The sequence below is a fragment of the Lactuca serriola genome, chromosome 5, assembly GCF_051521515.1.
Source record: "Lactuca serriola cultivar US96UC23 chromosome 5, Lser_US96UC23_V15, whole genome shotgun sequence".
NCBI lineage: Eukaryota > Viridiplantae > Streptophyta > Magnoliopsida > Asterales > Asteraceae > Lactuca > Lactuca serriola.
This window is the reverse complement of record NC_136412.1, coordinates 255614084-255635769: the sequence shown is the minus strand read 5'-3', so window position 1 is coordinate 255635769 and position 21686 is coordinate 255614084. Positions and strand designations below refer to the sequence as shown.

General features: G+C 31.4%; 2 protein-coding genes across 2 annotated transcripts; one reads left to right on the top strand and one right to left on the bottom strand.

Moving 5' to 3' along the window:
• The first annotated feature begins 7928 nt into the window (after positions 1-7928).
• Positions 7929-9394, top strand: LOC145054051 (ribosome biogenesis protein). Its single transcript, XM_079002181.1, has 5 exons — positions 7929-8096; positions 8189-8247; positions 8662-8705; positions 8811-8953; positions 9031-9394. Exons 1-5 carry the CDS (start codon positions 8077-8079, stop codon positions 9233-9235), a joined length of 471 nt encoding a protein of 156 aa, XP_078858307.1. The 5' UTR covers positions 7929-8076; the 3' UTR covers positions 9236-9394.
• A 6949-nt stretch (positions 9395-16343) lies between these two features.
• Positions 16344-20132, bottom strand: LOC145054050 (D-3-phosphoglycerate dehydrogenase 1, chloroplastic-like). Its single transcript, XM_079002180.1, has 5 exons — positions 19505-20132; positions 18660-19036; positions 18482-18592; positions 18279-18374; positions 16344-17206 (listed from the first exon to the last, which is right to left on the bottom strand). Exons 1-5 carry the CDS (start codon positions 20037-20039, stop codon positions 16535-16537), a joined length of 1791 nt encoding a protein of 596 aa, XP_078858306.1. The 5' UTR covers positions 20040-20132; the 3' UTR covers positions 16344-16534.
• Between the last annotated feature and the right edge of the window lie 1554 nt (positions 20133-21686).

The window sequence follows — 21686 nt, the reverse complement described above, 5'->3', positions numbered from 1 at the left end:
TTGGAGAATTTCGCATACAACTGCTCCTTCTTTAATACTTCTAACACTTCTCACAAGTGTCTGCCATGCTCCTCCTGGCTTTTCGGGTAAATCAAAATGTCATCTATGAACACTATCACAGATTTATCTAAGAATGGTTTACAAACCATGTTCATTAAATCCATGAAGGCTGCTGGAGCATTGGTTAGTCCAAATGACATAACCAAAAACTTGTAGTGTCCATATCTTGTTCTGAATGCAATCTTCTCAATATCCTACTCTCTTACCTTTAACTGGGGATATCCTGACCTAAGATCAATCTTCGAGAAATAGCTCGAACCTTGCAACTGATCAAACAGGTCATCAATTCTTGGCAACAGGTACTTCTTCTTTATTGTTGCCTTGTTCAGCTCCCTATAATCTATACACATTCTCATGCTCCCATCTTTCTTCTTCACGAATAACACCGGAGCACCCCAGGGTGATGAACTCGATCTAAATTTCGCATTTTGGGTTGCATACTCCTAAGTCGAAACTTAGAAAAATCATAACTTCCTCATACGAAATCAGATTTGGGCGTTCTTTTTATGCACGCTCTCGGTTTAACGAACTCTGTGACTTTCGTTTCGATCACTAAGGCTAAAAATCATTCTGTCGTAAATTCACTTTTTACGTCATGCAGTGTCGTACCGGTTTTGTCGCGAAATTTGACAGGTCGTAACTTCTTCGTTATAACTCGGATTTCGGCATTCATTATATCTCCGAAATCCTTGTTTCAACCACTACAACTTCATTATCAGATATCGGTTTTATCTAACGTTTATTTTCGACGCTCATTTTTATTCGTAGCTTATTATATTATGATAATTAAGTAAATAAGCACATAATTCACATAATTACTCTTTATTATTTTAAAACAAATTACAAAGGTTGACATAGACTATTATATATATATATATATATATATATATATATATATATATATATATATATAAGGGACGGTTCACATAGATTAAAAAAAGAGATATTTAGATTCACATATTTCTCATTTACTGTTTTAACACTCCAACGCACCGGCAACAGCGAGGTATGACTAATCATATATGATTATACATGTTTATATTTATACGCTTAATCATAAATGATTATGCATATATGTATATTCACAAATTAGGTAATCTTATATGATTATAACTATTGGAGGCAAAAAAAGGTGGTGGTGGGAAAGGTGGCGGTGGTATAAGTGATGGTGGTGGCAGTGGTGGGGTCGGTGGTGGTAGTAGTTGTGACGATCGTGATGGCAGTTGTGGTGGTGGGCAAGGACGAAAGGTGGCGGATGTGAAATAAAGGGACGACGCTACATAATCATTTATGATTATAACCGACCCGTCGTGCCGGTACGCCGGAGGGTTAGAACGACATATGTGAATTATGTGACTGAGGTTGAATGTCAAGATCTCTATTTTATTTTAAATCTCAATGGAACCTCTCTCTCTCTCTCTCTCTCTCTCTCTCTCTCTATATATATATATATATATATATATATATATATATATATATATATATATATATAATCAAGTTGGTGGGTTGGCCCGCGAATCCAAATAGTTAACACATTCCATCCCATGAAAGAAATGGATTAACGGGTCAGAAACCTCAACTGAAATTCGTTTATTTTGTATTGGGTTATGAGTTTGGGTCAACAATTTTCACCCTCCTAATCGATACATATATTATCGTGAATTGTGCTTTTTAGTTAGCAATGATTGCTAAATTTATGCTATTTACATCTAATATATTCATGCGACCATATCGTATATGGCCATCTCTTTTTTATATTCTTAATAAATAGGTCGTTAGAAATATCTGACGATGGATATAATGATAGTCCAGATATTGACTAGTATATCAGAATAAGTTGTTTGAAACCTCTAAATCTTTCATGATTAAAGACACATGTGAAGATTGTCTCCATTCACGTGTCATTGTTTTATGTTGTGGTGATGAGATTGTCAGTATATTTGTTTTGTGTTATTTGTTATATATTGGGCTTGAGATTCTTTCTTCCAATTGGATCGTATATTTATAGAAATTAATATTTTTGTAGTGAATGTGAGATATAATATTTATGAATTATATTATGTTTGTAGTTAGTGGCAGAGTTAGAAATTTCGATATAGGATACAAAGATGATCAAGATTCAAAATAGTAAACACAAAGAGTTTTTTAGCATATGAAGCAGGGGCGGATCCAAGGGGTCTTAAAAGAATTTCGGTAGGGTAATTTTTTAGAAAAAAATTGTTTTATGTAGTGTATATATACGCTTCCCTTCACTTATATACTTCCAACTATTCTATTCTTATATTTTCCCATCTATTCTATTTCATATCGCTACACACATGTAAACTCATTTACTTTCATTTATTATATAAATTTGTTATCCTCATGCTTCATTTGATATCTACTTTGAGTTTCAGATTATTTCAAGTACCAAAAGATACTTCAACTTCATGTTTATATAACAAGATTTGAAGTTAACTAAGGATTTGATTAAGGTTTGGGTTTAAAACCAAAACCAAATCGGGAAACCTAAGTACAAACTCAAAAACGAAACACTGATCCGATGGGTTTGGTGTTGGTTCAGTTTTAAAAGTTTGAAAACCGAGGTTGTCAGTTTTGGGTTTGGTTTTAATATATATACAATGCATGAAAAAGAAAATAAAATGTAAGTATATTGTTATCATCAACAAATACATGAAAGTCCATTACGATTTTCGAATATGATTTTTTCACCTTATGGAAGAAACTTATCAGCATCATTTGCAGTTCACCTTACGAACTTTATTTAAATACAAAGTAAAAAGTTTATAAAAAAGCTCTATGGACTAAATACTCTTAAATACCAAATAAAAGGTATGTAAAAAACTATATTGAATGTACTCAAATTCTTTTGGAACTAAGTTCGATTAAATAAAACATTATTGAGAAAAAAAAAAACATTGCTTCTAAAAGATTATACATGGAAAAAACACCAAAGTATACTAAGCTTAGACATTCTAGGCAATTTTCAACAAAACTTTCAGCAAATACTACAAGTAGTCTTTTACATTTCAACATGCAAAAGGGGTCATACAGGCAACTTAAACATTATAAGGCAGAAATATAGGAATAAAGGTTAAGGTCATACATCGGTAACCAAATATGTCTTATTGATTTATAAGTGTTAAATGTAAGAAACAACAACCTATTTTGTTCAAAGTATAACATCCAAATAATAAAGAGCTTTAAAGTACAATGCTATAGTTGGTAGTTTTTGGAAGTAAAATGGTTGTATACAAAAAAACGTATTTTGTTCAAAGTATAACATCTAAATAATAAAGAGCTTTAAAGTACAATGCTATGCTTTCATAGTTTTTAGAAGTAAAATGGTTGTATAAAAAATAAAAATAAAAATAATAAAAAAACAACAAGAACAACAACAGAATAGACAATGCAGTAATAGAAGAAAAAGAGAGGATTTTAATAATTTTAATAATGTCAGGAAAAAAATATATAAATACCATATTAAAAAGTGCACGCATCTTCATATTTAATGTCAAAACATAAAGGTATATGTATAGTAAAAAATCACAAGCATGGGCCATACTTGTCAAAAAATGCATTGAGGAACACATATGTTGAGGAAAATAGAGGTTTAGCTTTTCTTGTTTCCACATGTGCAACATATACTTTAAGCTTGTTACCACCATCATCTTCTTGCTCCACTAAATTTGTTGGTGGTGAATGTCGGAAAATCTATAATGGGTTTTAAAGTTTAGACATTTGTTGCATGGTTGATCATAAAAAATCATATTGTTTCTGTCCTGACAGTAATATCAATCAGTTGAAATAAAACAAATAAAATTTATATATAGTAATATATAATTATTTATCTTCTTCTTAGTCTCTTTTGGCTTGTTTTAACAAATAAAATTGACTGGCATACGAAATTTACCATTAACCACAAATTTACCATTAACCACTCTTCTCTTCGACATTTTATCAAACACCTTTAGGGCGTATTCCCTATATCATTACAGATTCTATTAATTGCCACCACAATATTCTAAATCAAAAACATTTCATAAAAAACACCTACACACAGAATCATACATAAATACTATATAGTGTCAAATATTTCATGGATTTAGTCTCGTTCTTAATTTCAAAACTTAAACGACTTCCATCACAACTGTCAAAAAATATAATTCGTAGGCATAGACATAAAACTTTATCAACAGGTTCGATCAACATCAAAAATTTAGAGCACTTGCTATATCTCAAAGGAAGAAGAGAAGAGACTATAGATGGAGATGGACTCATACAAAGATGCAAGAGCGGATGAAATTACCTCATGTAAAGTGAAATCAGAGAAAGCATTGGGACCCAGATATTGTTGACTGTTTCATTAACCCATAAATGATCCATCTCGTCGGTCTATGGTCTCCTATAATTACCCATTTTCTCTTGAACCTACTGTATGAGAAAGGAAGCCATAATCGAACCCTAGCTTTCCTAAAATTTAAGATAAAAGAAAAGTAGATAGAGGAAGGAAATCTGACGACGCATAGGCTGGTGACGATGGTGAAGTGAGTGGTGGTGAAGCGAGAGTTTGAGAAAGTATGACTTTTCTTTCCCGCCGCCGATGTACACTCGTGTATTTAGAAAATCCAATCCCAAAGTCAATTGGATTTTTATTGGGAATAAGGATAAGAGAGGGAAAGATTGTGACGGTTGATGAAGGAACATGGGTGTCTGAATCCATAGTATCCGAAAGGTGATGAGGATATGACACACTATATCATGAGGCAGAGGTGATTTGAATTGACATGGCGATTTGAATCAACATTGATTTCAATAACGTCGTTCAAAAGATAGTGGACTTAATCGATGTTAATGTCGATGGCGCCGTTCACGAAAGTGGGTGGCGTGGTGTAAAAATAAGCGGGTTAAATTGATTTAGAATGCACCAAATTAATAGGGCTTATATATATATATATATATATATATATATATATATATATATATATATATATATATATATATATATAATATTTTTGATATTCTTAAGTGCTTAAGATAACATGCTAAAGTCCCGACTATATTGATGACTTATAATTTTTAACATTCATATAGTATTCACTTGGAGGAAGATATGTATGTGTTTTCATTTTCCTAGCACATGCTATCTTATCACCCTATTGATGGTCGGAAGTGCGTTTTATGGTTTATTATTACTAGATGACTTCCTGCGTGTTGTGTCTAATTTAAATTATGTTGTTAAAAATAATGACAAGTATATTGTTAAAGATAACTAAGTTATTGTCATTGATTATAAAATAATATATAGCTCTTATAATAATAATAAAGATTATCATTATCTTAAGTAATACTACAATCTAAAGAGACTTTCATTAGAAGGTTTGAAAACAAATACTAATATTAATTCATCAAATGTGAATTTCTTTCTATGAAGAAAAAGACGTGCCTTGTGAAATTAAAGTAAAATGTCTCACATTGTAAATACATCAGTTTATTATACTTGATGATTATTATAAATTTATAATATCAAGTAAAACATATAATTAGTTAGAGGTGTCATTATGGTGCTAATGATATTTTAAACACTACTTTTATATTAGCGTTCATTATTATTTGATGCGTGTGAAAGTCTTTTATGCCTTTTAATGTAATTATATATATATATATATATATATATATATATATATATATATAATATTTTTGATATTCTTAAGTGCTTAAGATAACATGCTAAAGTCCCGACTATATTGATGACTTATAATTTTTAACATTCATATAGTATTCACTTGGAGGAAGATATGTATGTGTTTTCATTTTCCTAGCACATGCTATCTTATCACCCTATTGATGGTCGGAAGTGCGTTTTGTGGTTTATTATTACTAGATGACTTCCTGCGTGTTATGTCTAATTTAAATTATGTTGTTAAAAATAACGACAAGTATAATGTTAAAGATAACTAAGTTATTGTCATTGATTATAAAATAATATATAGCTCTTAAAATAATAATAAAGATTATCATTATCTTAAGTAATACTACAATCTAAAGAGACTTTCATTAGAAGGTTTGAAAACAAATACTAATATTAAATTCATCAAATATGAATTTCTTTCTATGAAGAAAAAGACGTGCCTTGTGAAATTGAAGTAAAATGTCTCACATTGTAAATACATCAGTTTATTATACCTGATGATTATTATAAATTTATAATATCAAGTAAAACATGTAATTAGTTAGAGGTGTCAATATGGTGCTAATGATATTTTAAACACTACTTTTATATTAGCGTTCATTATTATTTGATGCGTGTGAAAGTCTTTTATGCCTTTTAATGTAATTTTATATATATATATATATATATATATATATATATATATATATATAATATTTTTGATATTCTTAAGTGTTTAAGATAACATGCTAAAGTCCCGACTATATTGATGACTTATAATTTTTAACATTCATATAGTATTCACTTGGAGGAAGATATGTATATGTTTTCATTTTCCTAGCACATGTTATCTTATCACCCTATTGATGGTCGGAAGTGTGTTTTGTGGTTTATTATTACTAGATGACTTCGCACGTGTTATGTCTAATTTAAATTATGTTGTTAAAAATAACGACAAGTATAATGTTAAAGATAACTAAGTTATTGTCATTGATTATAAAATAATATATAGCTCTTATAATAATAATAAATATTATCATTATCTTAAGTAATACTACAATCTAAAGAGACTTTCATTAGAAGGTTTGAAAACAAATACTAATATTAAATTCATCAAATGTGAATTTTTTTCTATGAAGAAAAAGACGTGCCTTGTGAAATTGAAGTAAAATGTCTCACATTGTAAATACATCAGTTTATTATACCTGATGATTATTATAAATTTATAATATCAAGTAAAACATGTAATTAGTTAGAGGTGTCAATATGGTGCTAATGATATTTTAAACACTACTTTTATATTAGCGTTCATTATTATTTGATGCGTGTGAAAATCTTTTATGCCTTTAATGTAATTATATAAAAGCTTTTGATATCTTCTTTAATAAATAAAGATTTTTTACATGTCACATTCTTTTTTATTTTGCCACATTTATTTTTATAGTTATTTTAAATTAATGTTTATTTCATATGTCATTTTATGGTTTTTCCATTTTATTAAATTCTAGATAGTATTTAAATACAATAATAAATGTATATCAATTTTATTAATGAACTTTCCTTCTGAGTATAAAGTTACTAAATTAAAGATTCGTTAATTTTTTTTATTTGTTTATCTAAATTATTTGCTTAAATTTAAAAGAGAAAAAAAACTTTAATTTTTATAATTCAATATTTTCTTATTTTTTTTATAGATTCATACTTCTCAAATGTTTAGAATTTTGTATTTAGTTTTTTTTTTAGAATAAACTCATGTAATACATCGGTCTTACACCTAGTATACTAATTAAATGATAAGTTAAAGAATTGTAAGTTTTAAATGAATATGTCTTGAATGTTTTTGTCTTTATTATAATAGATAATAGATAAGAGGTATATAGATATATAAATAATATAATATACATTATGTATTATTATTAAAAAGTTATAGAAATATTATTCGTATAGAAAATTTTAATACCACTTAAATTATTTATTATAAAACCACTTATAATAAAAGGAAATAGCGTGGCGATAAATTGGGCTTAAGCTTTTATTTAGTGTGTTGTTTTTATTAAAGTAACATTATAACAAAACAACCCAAAATTTAAAAAAATAATAATAATAAAATAAAAAATAAAAGTAGGCCCAGAGTGATTTGGGCTTAAGATTGTAGGTCCAGTATGAGTTAAAATGCCAATTACAGAAGGCTCGTCAAATATTTCACAAGCCAGCATTGACATAACTGACGTCTTTCTTCTTCCGGCGAAATTTAGGGTTTTACAAGAGCATCTGCTATCTGCTCGTGATTTTATGCATTACATCTACTTTTGAGAAGATCATCGACGCATTCCTAAATCTCCACGATGGGAAAGACGAGCTCGAAGTAAGTAATTTCGCGTCGTACAACTCCAATCCATTATTGGTATGCAATAAGCTTCTTTCAATTTGTATTCTAAACAAAAAATCGTTTCTCAGAAAGGATGAATCCAAGCATGCTGATCGGAAATTTGAGAAGAAACTTGAGTTTTATGCAAGTAAGTGTTACTACTTCAACTTCGTTCTTCCTCTCCGAAAACCTTTGGTAGATATTTTTGCCATTGCAACTCATAGTTCGCTTAATGAACATTAGATTTACTTGTGGATGAACATACACAGATTGTATTATACTTTTATTCATTCATTTGGAGATTCCAATCAGAGGTATCATAATGTAGGTAGTTCATTTTTCCAAATGTACATCCTGCAATGAAAGTTGTATATTCTGCATCCGAATTTCTACTTCTTAGAAAGGATTGCCTAATGCTTTGATCCCTTTCACCATGTTGATAAGATTCTCAAACCACATTGTTGACCAGTTAGCTTCGTAACAGATTCCATTCATGATGAACTTGATTGATCTACTCATTGTCTCTTTAAATTCAAATTGCTAATCGATTCTGATCTTGCAGAGGTTAGAGATACAGTTGCTTTAGGTGCTCAAAAGACGATCAAGGTCAGTTTCCTGAATACATTTGTTTATCTTAAAGCTCTGAGAATACTGAAAGCCATTGATAGAGCTTGAGATGCTAAAAGAAACTCAATTCTTCCTCTGTATCAGAAGAAGAAACTTAGACCCAGAGAAAAGAAACTGAAAGCATACAATCTCTCTTCCCTGGCAGAATTCTTACCTGATATAGAGCCTTCAAAGCAACCAACAACTTCTGATTTCAAAGTCACAAGTAAATCAAGGCAAAAACTTGTGTAAGTGTCATGATTTTAAACCTTTTTTTTTTTTTTTTTTTGCATATTTCTTGTGATTGATTTATTGTTTTGATCAGAATGAAAGAGGCGAATCAATTGAAAACAGTTCTGAATGATCCTGTTTTCAAAGCTGACCCATTGGCAGCCTTACACCAACATTTACAAAGCACACAGCCTGTAATTGAGAAACCTGCAAGAAAGAGTGAAAATGGAAAGAAAGGAAGGAAGAAGATGAAGAAGAAGAAGAAGAAAGGGTCTAAAGCTCAATCTATGGAAGAATGATCTAATTCTTTTTCCCATTTTTGTTTGTGTTTTTGTTTGTTTTTGCAGTATGATTATGAAGTAGACATTGGATTAAAGAAGCAAAATCTATTTCAATGTCACGTAAATATTGGAAAATGTTAAACAATTAGTATCAAGGTTAAGACATTAAGATTTTAATAGTTTTAATGATCTTAGAAATTAAGACATGTTGATATATGCTAAAAAGAAGTAATGACGCCTTAAACTGTTGAAATTTTGAGAGGTTCTACATATTCATATTATATTGTGGAGTAGATTTAAGAATAACAAGTAAAGTATTCATATTTTATCCTTTTTTTTCTTACAAAGATGACATTTAATTTCTCCATTTGTATAAAAGGATAACAGAAAATAACAAAAAACAACATAAATAATGACAACTACAAATAAAGTCTGTAAATTGTATAATTTAATAAGATGAAATTTCCTTAACGAAAAATTAGTAAATTTAACGTTGGAGAAATGGAGGAGATCACCGGAGGTGAGAGGCAAAAGATCATCGGAGAAGGGGAAGAGCGCTAGAGGGTTGAGTTTTTAGATATTTGTATGGAAAAAAAAACATGTAACCCTTATTTTTATTGAGATATTAAATATTCTTGTTCCTAAAAATATTCCTACCCAATTAAATGATGATATGTGTCACTCATTTAATGATATCGAGTATAATAAAATGACATATGTAATCATTTAATTGGGTAGAAGGATTTGTAGGAACAAAAGTAAAAGGATATTTAATTTCTTTATTTTTAATATTTGAATGTAGGATATCAGATAAATCCGATCTCACTAGAAATTTCGGATACCCACAAAATTTGAAACTGATTTTTTTTTTTTTTTTTTTTTTGGGGGGGGGGGGGGGGGGTTAATACTGATTAATTAATTTTTTAAGCTTGACTTTTATTAAAAAAAACAAAAAAAAAAAAAAAACGATTTTCATCCTCCATATCCACATTGTAGGTCCCAAGATTCAGGAGTGACTCAACCGGTTTACCAAAAATATAGGGCCCTTTGATCTTTACTATACCTAACGTTATAAACTCCATCTTCTATATGAGCTTGGGACCAACAATAATAAACTAAAATTTTATAAAAAACGGATTTAATTTTTTTTATTATTATTTAGTATATTTTTTTTGTGAATCACCAAGACAACTACAAATGAACAAACAAAATACGTGAAATAATAAATTAATGGAAAATACAAGTTGCTTGACAACCTTGGCTCGCTGACTACTTCCATGAGTTCGTTCCGATCGAAATTCAGAAATTTCAAAGGCAAAATCCACATAGAAATATTCAAGACTTGACAATTGAAAATCTTTTTTATTGTAATCAATGGATAATTGAAAATAATTAACCATAATCGGCTAACTCTGATAGATAATGGAAAACTGAAAAAGAAGTGAAACACATATGTTTGACGTTGATGATTTGAACAATTGAGAATCGAGATAGAAGAATAGAAGATAATGCAATGTTTCAGTTTTCAACGTGGCGTATGCGTTTCGTCTTCAAGAATAAAGATCGCTCGCCCGCTGTGATGTGGGCTGTCGAGCAATACGTAATGGACTAACTGAGATTTAAGATATATTAATATTGGGTATAGTTTGGAGAATATGAAGCCCTTTAGAATTGGGGGTCCTAACCCTACCTTATTAAAATATAAGGTTGAGACTCCCCTATCGAGATCTTAAACTTTTGTCTAAACTTCCATCTTCGGGCATGATTTGTCTCGAGGTGTTAGAATTCAATATGGGTTTGCAACTTTATTTTGGGTTGAGTTTTTGAATATTTGCAATGATTCTTCATTCTGTAAGCAAACTTTGATGATGGGTTGTATAAATTATGTATTTGTGTTCTTTAGTGGTGACCTTAGTGATGGAATTTAATGTGGTTTGTGTAACATCTTTAAATTGGGTCGATAATCTTTGTTATTTTTTGTGAAAATTAGTTTTATTTGAAAATAAAATACGATAAATTACTCAATAATATATATATATATATATATATATATATATATATATATATATATATATATATATATATATATATATATATTGATGAGTTAATAAAGGGTTTGGATTAAATATTTATGGAAACTGGTCAAGTTAGACTTAACATAGAAATAAATGAATAGGACTAAATTTGACAAGTTGGTCAATTTTGAGGGGAGAATATGAAAAAGTTTATGAACTTGCTTGCTAGAAAGTTAGTAATTTGTAAAAGAGTCTTAATTAGGAAAGTAGTAGAGGTGGCAATGGGTCGACCTGGTTGGGTTCGGGTTCAACCCATTTATTAATTGGGTTGAAAATGTCAACCCAATCCAACCTTTTAGATAAATGAATTGTCATTGGGTTGACCTGTTTATGTCGTTTCCGACCCAACCTATTAAATAAGTGGGTTAAACTTGGGTTAACCCATTTAAAATCAATTAAATATATTATGTAATTAAATATTATACCATTTAAATTATAAAACCTAAATAAAACTTCATAATTATGACAAAAGCACAATTGTAATTCATAAATACAAATAAATTGTTCAAATAACATTAAAAATGTTTAGTTTCAATGTGAATTTGGAGAGTGACGAGTATTATCGGTGCTAAAAAAAAGGTGGAAATTTGGATTGAATTTTATTAAACATAGATAATAATAATGCAACATTATAATATACAAATTAATACTTTGATTAATACATGATAATATACAAATAATATATATATATATATATATATATATATATATATATATATATATATATATATATATATATATATATATTAAAGTTAAATGGGTTGACGGGTTGAAAACGGGTTGATAATTTTTACCCAACCCAACATATTTAATTAAATGGGTTAGACGGGTTGAACAATTTAAGTTAAATGGGTTTAAAATCTTAACCCAACCCGCTAATTTTGGGTTGGGTTGGGTTGGCGGGTTGGATCGATTTTTGCCAACTCTATATGAAACTTCATTTAAATGACTAGTGAAATAATGCCCATTTGAGAACATGATGGGAGTGGGGTTTAAAGTGAGTTATATGAAAGATGAGTTTGACTATGTGAGTTGACCAAATTAAGTAAGTAGAACCATTTTTGTTATGCATATGACGGGGAAGGACTATATATCAAGACGAAAAGTGATTGGTAATAGGTTATCTAATGAAGGACAATTTAAGAATTTAAAAAGGGTGTTATTATATGCATACCTCTCACTCACATAAAAAGGTCAAAACATGGGGATACACACATTCGCTTACATATAGGGGTAATCAATTGGGGGGGGGGGGGGGGGGGGGGGGGGGCATATAAAAACTCTAGTGGTTAGGGTTGTAAATGAACTGAACGTTCAACGAATTGTTTGTGAACCGTTCAGCGGGAAGTTCGTTAATAAACGAACATGAACACAAATTATCATTCGTTTAGTTAAACGAACGAACATGAACAATGGTCTCGTTCGTTCAACTATGTTCGTGAACATTCGTTTATATTCGTTTATATAAGTTCATTTTATGTTCACATATGCTTAATTGTGTCTGATTACATTAGTGTATTATATGTTTATTTATGTTCATATATCTTCAATTATGTTTTTTTTATCTTTGTCCATTTATGTTCGTTTAGCATGTTCACGGACATAAATGAACGAACATGAACAATGTAATTTGTTAAACGAACAAACATGAACAAGAAAACTCATTTGTTTATCCGTTCGTGTTCGTTCATTTGTTCGGCTAACTTAAACGAACGAACATGAACAAGTCTCGTTCGTGTTCGTTCAGTTCGTTTGGTTCGTTTACAGCTTTACTAGTGGTTAAGTTAAGAGAAGGACTTGAAATAAGAAGCTAGTTAACTCTTTGTCTCAATTTCTCCCAAACAATTTTGAGAGAAGCTTTGAGGTCAATAATGGCGATTTTACGCTTTTATATTGAGATTTAAGGTTAGTGATTGAAGATCAAGTGAAGAATTTAAGCTAGCAATCATTCACTGAAGTATGCGAGGCATAATCTCATTGTTCTTTTCTCCATTCCTACATTATATGGTTTTAAGATCCAACCTCAAATCTAATTTCTATGTTTAAATTCATGAATCATTGTCGTTTTTTTATTGAAAATCCACCTCTAGATCATTACTTCATAACCAACTCACTATGTAGTTTTTTGATTTGGGATTTTGATAAGGTTTTTGGGTAAAATTAAATCCTAGCTTTTGGAATATGATTTTAGTTAATAATTGATGTTGTTTGATTCTAGTGCTTGATTTATGATGTACATCATCAAGGTTGCTATTCAACTAATGGATGATTAAATCTCACTTTAAATAATGGATTTGGGTGAATATCAACCATAACTGTTTGAATGAGTTATAGAATAGGTATGTTAACTAGTACAGTTATTTCTAATGCTCTCATCGAATCCATAATTAAGACATCTAAGTTAATTGTTATGGAAATTAGTTTATATTGTGATTTCTAGATGTGATTCCATTATTTTAATTAATTTTGTGTGGGAATTGGTGTTTACGATAGTATTCACCATTAGAATTGAATAAAGAGATTTTGAATCTAGTTAAAGTTTATAAATTATTGATCAAACTTGGAAACGAGTTACACAAATCAAACCTAGAAATTACAAAGGTTTACATAAACTTACAACAATGATAAAGAATTTGAACATCACAACTTTATAATTGTTGTTTGGAATCACATTGAATGGTTGTAATCATAACCTTGAACTATAATTATATTTTTAGAATCTTATTAAGATGTTTAGAAGTCCATTAAGATCTTATTAAATGATTAAAATGATTATTGATGAGGTTGGAATCCAGTAAGAACATATGGACCAAAGTTGATGTTATGGTGTCTACATGAGCCTCCCTATAACTCTTGCAATGTTTAAATGCTTTAACCATTAAGTCATGAGTAAGATAGGACTTAATTGCTATGAAATAATGATATTAATACTTATTTAAGTCATTAAGACTCGTTGGTGAAGTTTGGGGCATGCAGAGCAAAGTACATTGTCTTTAGAGTAAAAACACGAATTTTGGTTGAGTTGTGTAAAGCTACACGACCGTGTAACCGTCAAGGCAAAAGTTACCCGACTGTATAACCCCCTAGAATGTTTAGAAATGATTTTAAAGCTTAATCCATTAGCCATTGACCTCCGGTTGTTCCCAAAACTTCCATATATGGTTAAAACAAGCAAAACGAAAGTAAGAAAGTCGAGGAACAATTGGAGGTCTTATAATAATAAATGATGAATTTTATGAAGTAAAGTATTACTAAATATTTACCAATTTGCTTGCTATGTGTAATATAGTGTGTATCTATGTGTTTATTTATGAAATGATATTTTCTAAAATTATGTTTTGGATACTAAATGACTATGATGATTTACAAATGAATTTTCCCAATGAATTCATGCATTCATGTTAGGATGTGAATGATTTGCGTCTATCCAACCAAAAACTCTATGGTGAATAAGCGACGGTATTATAGACAATGTCTCACTTACATGAAAGGCTAACTACATTGTATGAGGATTTTGTGAGTGAAAACATTATCCTAGCTATGACAATGTGAGACACTTCTAACTTTATGACTACATGACTCTTGAGGTTAGACGTATGAGATCCACTTCGAAAAAGGATTAGAAGCATATTGTGTTGCATATACTTTTTAAGAATATAATAATAATATTTTGATTATGAGTAATTATGATATTTTGATCATGTGACTCTAATGATGATATTTTATTATGACATTTTGATTATGACTAAATGATGGATAATGGCTTATGAATTTATTTAAAATAATTTGTGGTTTACCAATGACTAAAGATTTAACTGTTTCTAATAAGTTAAAGGTTATCCCAATTGTGGATTATTAAGACTTGACTGTTTATCAATAGTTTTACTAATGAATTTGGGCATTTCTTATTAGTCAAAGGGATGAGCCAATTTCTTTGACTTTAAATGAGTAAAACCTCGGTATTACTCGCTGGACATTCTTAATGTCTAACATATATCTTGACATATATTCAGGTAATAAGAGCATATGTAGACCTTAGACAGACTTGGATTTCAGAAAACCACGATTGATGTAGTGGTTATTTGAACTGATGTAATAATGTCATGATTGTTTCACCGTCCAATTCACTATGATTTGAAACTATTAAACTTGTATTTTATAAACTATGGAAACTTATTTTCCGAAATAATGATCTTAAAAGGATAAAAAAAAAAATATTTTTAAATCTATTTATACATTAAATCAAAAGAGAGAAGTTTCAGTTTATTTGAATTTTGTATTGTTTTAATTTTGCAAATGGCTTGTATGAAATCTGTCATAATTATTGATTTTTGGTAATTGTTATAGCCTCTTGTTTTCATTTTAGTTTAGGGTTTTAGTTTTTGGTTTTCATCTTATCAGAAAAAAAAGGATGGTATTATTGGAGAAGACAACGGGGTTGTTGAAATCTATAGTGGTCAATGGATGGGTGAAATCATGATATGGGTGCTCTTGAAAATTTCATATTAATCAGATGGGTGTAAGGAGGGTTGTTCAAAACCAAATATCTAAATTTCATATAGTTGTTTTTTGGTATCCTAATCGGTATTTGAAATTTCATATTAATCAGATATCCGAAAATTTATTTTGGTCGCAATCAAATATCAACTTAATTATAGAAGCCAATATTGACCATTATGCGTATATTGGTTGCATTGAAACAGCCACACCTAATGTTCTAAACATTATGAGCTCTAAGTTGTGACCATAAATTAGTTTACTTTTTACGTGTGAAATAAGATGGTGCTTAATCATTTGCATCATCTTCAACTTACAGTCATAGTTATATCATATATATATGTAATGTAATATTAATTTTTAATTACATGTCAACGCTTCCATTCTTCATTCTCTTAGACCACCATCGGAGAATACAAAAGGCATATAATGAATATGCTTTATCAACAGTGACACTAATAATCTTAATTTTGAGTTGTGGTTGTTTTTAGGGTATTAAACGGCGAGAGAGAGAGAAGGGTAAATATGGTAAACAACAAACAAACAAGTAGTCATTAAGACAAAAATAACCCATTGACTAATTCCCAACAATCTTCTTGTAACAAACACAAAATCCGTAAAGCAAAAAAAAAAAACACACACACACACACACAACTCAAAAAGTTGAAAAACACAAAATCCTACATTATTCCCCTCCCTTCCCTTGTTCCAAAACTTATCTCTCTCTCTCTAAGTGTGAAGAGAGCTACAAATCCAGAAAAACAAACTCCTCAATGGCGGGAATCTCCCCGATCCTCTTCAAAGCAGCCTTACTGGGTTGCTCATCAACTCCAATGGCCATAATGGCTTGCTTCCTAGGGGCAGTCCTCCCAACACTCATAAAACTGACATTCACATTCTCTTCCCCCAAAATACTCCCAACAGTCCCAATCATTCCAGGCTGATCAACCTGTCTACAAAGTATAATATTCCCTTCCAAACTCACATCCACTTCAAACCCCCCAACTTTAGTCAGATGTGCAACCCCATCCTTCACTTTCCCTTCAACTGTCACCTCACCTGATTCCGACATTGCACTTGCGAACCTCGACTCCACATTTGCAATCTGGACCTGGATGAATTCCAACGGGCTTTCGGGCGACCCGTCTAGGAGGACCCGTTGCTCCGTGATCCGGACCCCACGTTGTTTGGCTGTGAAGTCCGCATTCACTAAGTTCACAAATACGCTTGAGATTGGCTCGATTAGACCTTTTGTCACCATGGCACGTAGGAGTCTTGTGTCCAGGTCATCGGGCCCACGGGCGGATGCGTATGTTACTTTCACCGATTTCACCCCGCTTCCTCCTGCCACTAATTGTACAGCTAATCTGCCTAGTTTTTCAGCTAGGGTTACGTATGGTTTTAGCTCTGTCAGAACCTGGAATAAATATAAATTTAATATCATTTATCTGGATACCAAAATTGATTATGTTATAAGTTAAATTGATACTATTAAATTTAATTTTTACGTTTCCAACTTAATTAAATGGTTCTTCTATTTGTAGAAAAGGTAATAATAGATATATGGGTTGGATTTGAAAAGCTATGAAAATGAGGGAAAAAGGAATAGGAATATACCTAGAAGGCTAGAATATTTCTTTTTGGTATTATAATAAGTGACTATATATGAGTGACTTTTTTTTGGTTGTAATTGTCTAGTAATACTATTTAGAGTAAATTACACAAATGGTCCTCATGGTTTTGGGGTAATTTGAATGTTTGGTCCCTAACTTATTTTTTTTAACTCGGAAGGTCCCTATTGTTTGTTTTTGTTGCGCGCTTGGTCCCTGTCTTACCTAAAAAAAACTATTTTGCCCTTGATTTTTTAATTTATTTAAATAAATACACCCCCAACCTCACTTCCATGTCACCTTACCTTACCTTACCTATCCCATCTTATTTAAATAAATTAAAAAATCAAGGGCAAAATAGTCAATTTAGGGACCAAGTGTGCAACTAAAACAAACAGTAGGAACCTTCCAACTTAAAAAAAAATAAGTTAGGAACCAAACGTGCAAATTACCCCAAACCATAGGGACCATTCATGTAATTTACTCTACTATTTATAAAGTTACTGTTCTAAAAAAAAATTGAGTCAAATTTGTAAAAAATGAAATAAATATAAAGGTTGCTTTTAAAAATCTATAAAAGTAAGAAAGAAAAAAGAAAAAGGAATATACCTAGAATACATCTGTTTTGCAAACTAGCTTCTTACTAATATATTTGGTTGGCTTTTCAATTAAAAAAAAAAACCTCGAATATTACTTTGGTGATAAAAATTATGTAATGGGTTGGAGGAAATCTAAAATACTCCATAACTTTTTGTGACAAAATGGTATAATGGGTCGGAAAGAAAACCTAAAATATTAATTTGTGGTGTAATGTGTTGAAGAAACAAAATTAATATTTGCATCAAATATTTACACCATTTGAATATGGTATAATAATACCTCAGCAGGAACCATGGGAGCATTGACTGCAGTAGCTGCAAGTTCACCCCTTAAAGCTCCAACAACAGCTTCAGCAATTTCAATGGCAACTCCTTCCTGCATAGTGAATATATACAACCAAACTTAAACCATTTCTTGATAAAAAAAAATGATAATAATAAAAAAAAGTTTGTATCTTTGAGGATTTAGGGGTATTCACAAACCTGAGCTTCCATGGTGCTAGCACCAAGATGAGGAGTAACAGTCACATTCTCATGTTGTATCAGCTTGCTATCTTTTGGTGGTGGCTCTACAGTGAAAACATCAAGTGCAGCCTGAAAAATGAAAATGAAATGCATAAAAAAATGATCTGGAAAATAAATATATTTATATAAAAAGTACCTGTGCTACAATGCCAGCATCGAGAGCCCTGACTAATGCATCTTCATCTATGACTCCACCTCTAGCAACATTCACAATTCTGACTCCTTTTTTCATCTTTGAAAAGTTTTCATCGTTCAAGATTTTTGATGTAGCAGGGGTGAGGGGCATGTGGAGTGAGAGGAAGTCTGCTGTTGAAATGGCTTCATCAAAACTGACAAGGTCAACTCCTATGGCGTGTGCACGATCAGCTGGAGCATAGGGGTCGTGTGCAATTACATGCATACCAAGACCTTTAGCACGCCTTGCGACTTCCGTTCCAACTTTCCCGAATCCCATCACTGCAAGTGTCTTTCCAACTAGGGACACACCTACGTATTTGTTCCTCTGCCATTTCCCTGCGTTTATCAGATAATCATGATTCAGGAACTTATGTAATGAAGATAGATGTCTGTTTGATCATAGATTTGAGAATCGTATCTAAAATGGAAGAAAGAAGATAATGTTTAGTTTGTTATGAAGAACTAGTTAAGAAAAGAAAAGGTTTCTCAAGGAATTAGATGAGAGAATTTCTGAAAGGTTAAACAGGAAATTTGTCATGTTTCATTCATTTTGGAAAAGAATCTATAGATTTTCATCGATTTAGATATAAATGTGTGTGAATGATTTGATTTCCAGGACATTCTACATCTACTTAAACCACAATCAAGTGAAACTTGGAAGCTAGATCCAAATCGGGACCTGAGAGCAACAACGCCGCATGCAGCACAGCTGTTCGACGAAATGCCATACAGAACACTTTTCACCAAATCAATCAATAAATTTATAACGATGAAAGTAAAAGTAGCGACGGATAGAGTACAAACCGGCTTTAATCGATGCATCGGCCTGAGCGACATTCCTCGCCATAGAAGTAAGAAGCGCGATCCCGTGCTCAGCAGCGGCAACGGTATTAGCCGTCGGCGCATTAACGACAAGGCAACCATGCTCCGTCGCAGCTCCCAGATCCACGTTATCAATTCCAACGCCGGCGCGTCCAACGACCTTAAGCCGACCGCCGGACGATTCAAACACCTCTCGGCTCACTTTAGTCCCACTCCGTACAATCAAGGCGTCACAAAGCGAGATCTTGGTGCAGAGCTCCTCAGGGCTCAAGTTATACGAGCAATCAACATTAGCAAACTCTTTCAAAAGGTCAAGCCCAGCTTCTCCTAATTTTTCAGCGACAAGGACGGTAGGTTTGGCGTCCATGGATAGAACGACAAACACCGGAGACGCGCGGCGTCGCTGGTGGCGAGGGAGAGAGACTGAGACAGGTAATCTCCATGTAAGGGAAGATAGAGAGGTTAATTTGATGGGCGATCGAGATGAAAGAAGGCTAGATGAAGCTGAAGCCGCCATTGCTAGGGTGGTGTTTTTGTTGAAGCCCTTTGTCACCCTCGTTTCTAGCGAGCCTGTGTCTTTTTCTAATGTACGCCGTTTGAAATGTAGTGGAATGCCACTATTTATAAGTGGCTTAAGTTGTATCATGATTTTTGAATGCCAGTTTATGAGCTCAAAAGCGCGTGGGACAAACGGGATTAGAAAAGATCAGCAATGATACAAAACAAAAAAAAAAAAAAAAAAAAAAAAAAAAAAAAAAAAAAAAACTTCATATATATGGTAAAGAACTAAAATACAATCACAATGCATTAATTGGTAAAAATCAATTTGTTACCATCTTTTTTTCTAGAGGATAAAAATACATATGTTTTGTCTATTATCGCTGTGTTGTAAATTTTTAACACAAATTTTTCATTTTTAAAACATATAAAACATAAAATTCAAAATCATATTTTCATTAAAAAAAAAATCATTGCCATACGTTTATTAAAGAGAGTTTTTAGCGGAAGTCTAAAATATTATTAATTTATTAGATGCGACTACAGTCATGCTTAAGTCTTCTCATGATTAGAAAAACAACCTGAAAAATAGTTATGCAACAACAGTAAGTCGAACTTTAATTAGTTTTTCAAAATATCATATACCACAATACATATACATATATACAAACATTGACTGAATTTTCGCCGCTCTACCGATAACATGTGTCTGGACTCTCGGTCTATCGTTGTTCTGTCTTCAACATGAGTCTATAGGCTCACGGCCTGACACTATTCCAACGTCAACTCTTCACATAACAATAATGAATAAACCATGTATACTAAGACCATCTGCATTTTTTCCCCCATAAATGGAGTAAAAAATGGAGTAAACAGTGTTTCATCTCCAACCCTACTCCATTTTCTACCCCATTTTTTACCCCAAAAAGTATATTCATAGAATATTCCATTTTTATAACTTATATATATTGTCAAATACACTCCTCTACTAATTAAACCCTATATTTATGATTAATTAATATAAATTGGTATATAACATGATATTATAAATATTAAATATTGCATTTAAATTATAATTAGTAGATAAAATAAACTAGAAATGTATAAAATAAAAATAAGAGGGACTAAAATTGACAACCAAACTTCACCTCCATTTTTGGAGATATGAATAGTATACCCCCATATATGGGGGAATACTATTCATATCTCCAAAAATGGAGATGGAAATGGGGTAGGGTTGGAGAGGAATGGGGGAAGAAATGGGGGGGAGGGGGGGGGGGAATGGAGTTTGGGGTGGGTTGGAGATGGTCTAAATGCAGACACATAGAGATTGTACTTTCGGCTCAATACTATTATCTCTTATATCCTAACATAAATGAATATATATTGTAATACATTGTATAGTGAGGTAACTCACCTAAACATTCTCAGCGCAACTAGGTGTGTAGTTTTGAAGGTGGTCTGACCAACATGTATCAACATATAATATATTCTTCTAGTTATTAACCATTTGAGCATAACGACTAGTATTCAGATTCTTCACTGATCCCAATGAATATTGAGTTTTATCAAATAAGGAATAACCGGGTAAGATTATATACGAGGTAAGATATGTTTGGTATACTGAGTATACTGTTTGAAAATCCACTTTAAATACCTCACTGGA

Bases quoted from the DNA above. Each gene is read 5' to 3' on its own strand.
- LOC145054051 (XM_079002181.1), top strand. From the start codon at position 8,077: ATGGGAAAGACGAGCTCGAA. The intron at 8,097-8,188 runs GTAAGTAATTTC...ATCGTTTCTCAG, and splicing joins ATGGGAAAGACGAGCTCGAA to AAAGGATGAATCCAAGCATG. The intron at 8,248-8,661 runs GTAAGTGTTACT...CTGATCTTGCAG, and splicing joins GAAACTTGAGTTTTATGCAA to AGGTTAGAGATACAGTTGCT.
- LOC145054050 (XM_079002180.1), bottom strand. From the start codon at position 20,039: ATGGCGGCTTCAGCTTCATCTAGCCTTCTTTCATCTCGATCGCCCATC. The intron at 18,593-18,659 runs GTACTTTTTATA...TTCATTTTTCAG, and splicing joins ATGCTGGCATTGTAGCACAG to GCTGCACTTGATGTTTTCAC. The intron at 17,207-18,278 runs GTATTATTATAC...TATTTATTCCAG, and splicing joins CTCCCATGGTTCCTGCTGAG to GTTCTGACAGAGCTAAAACC.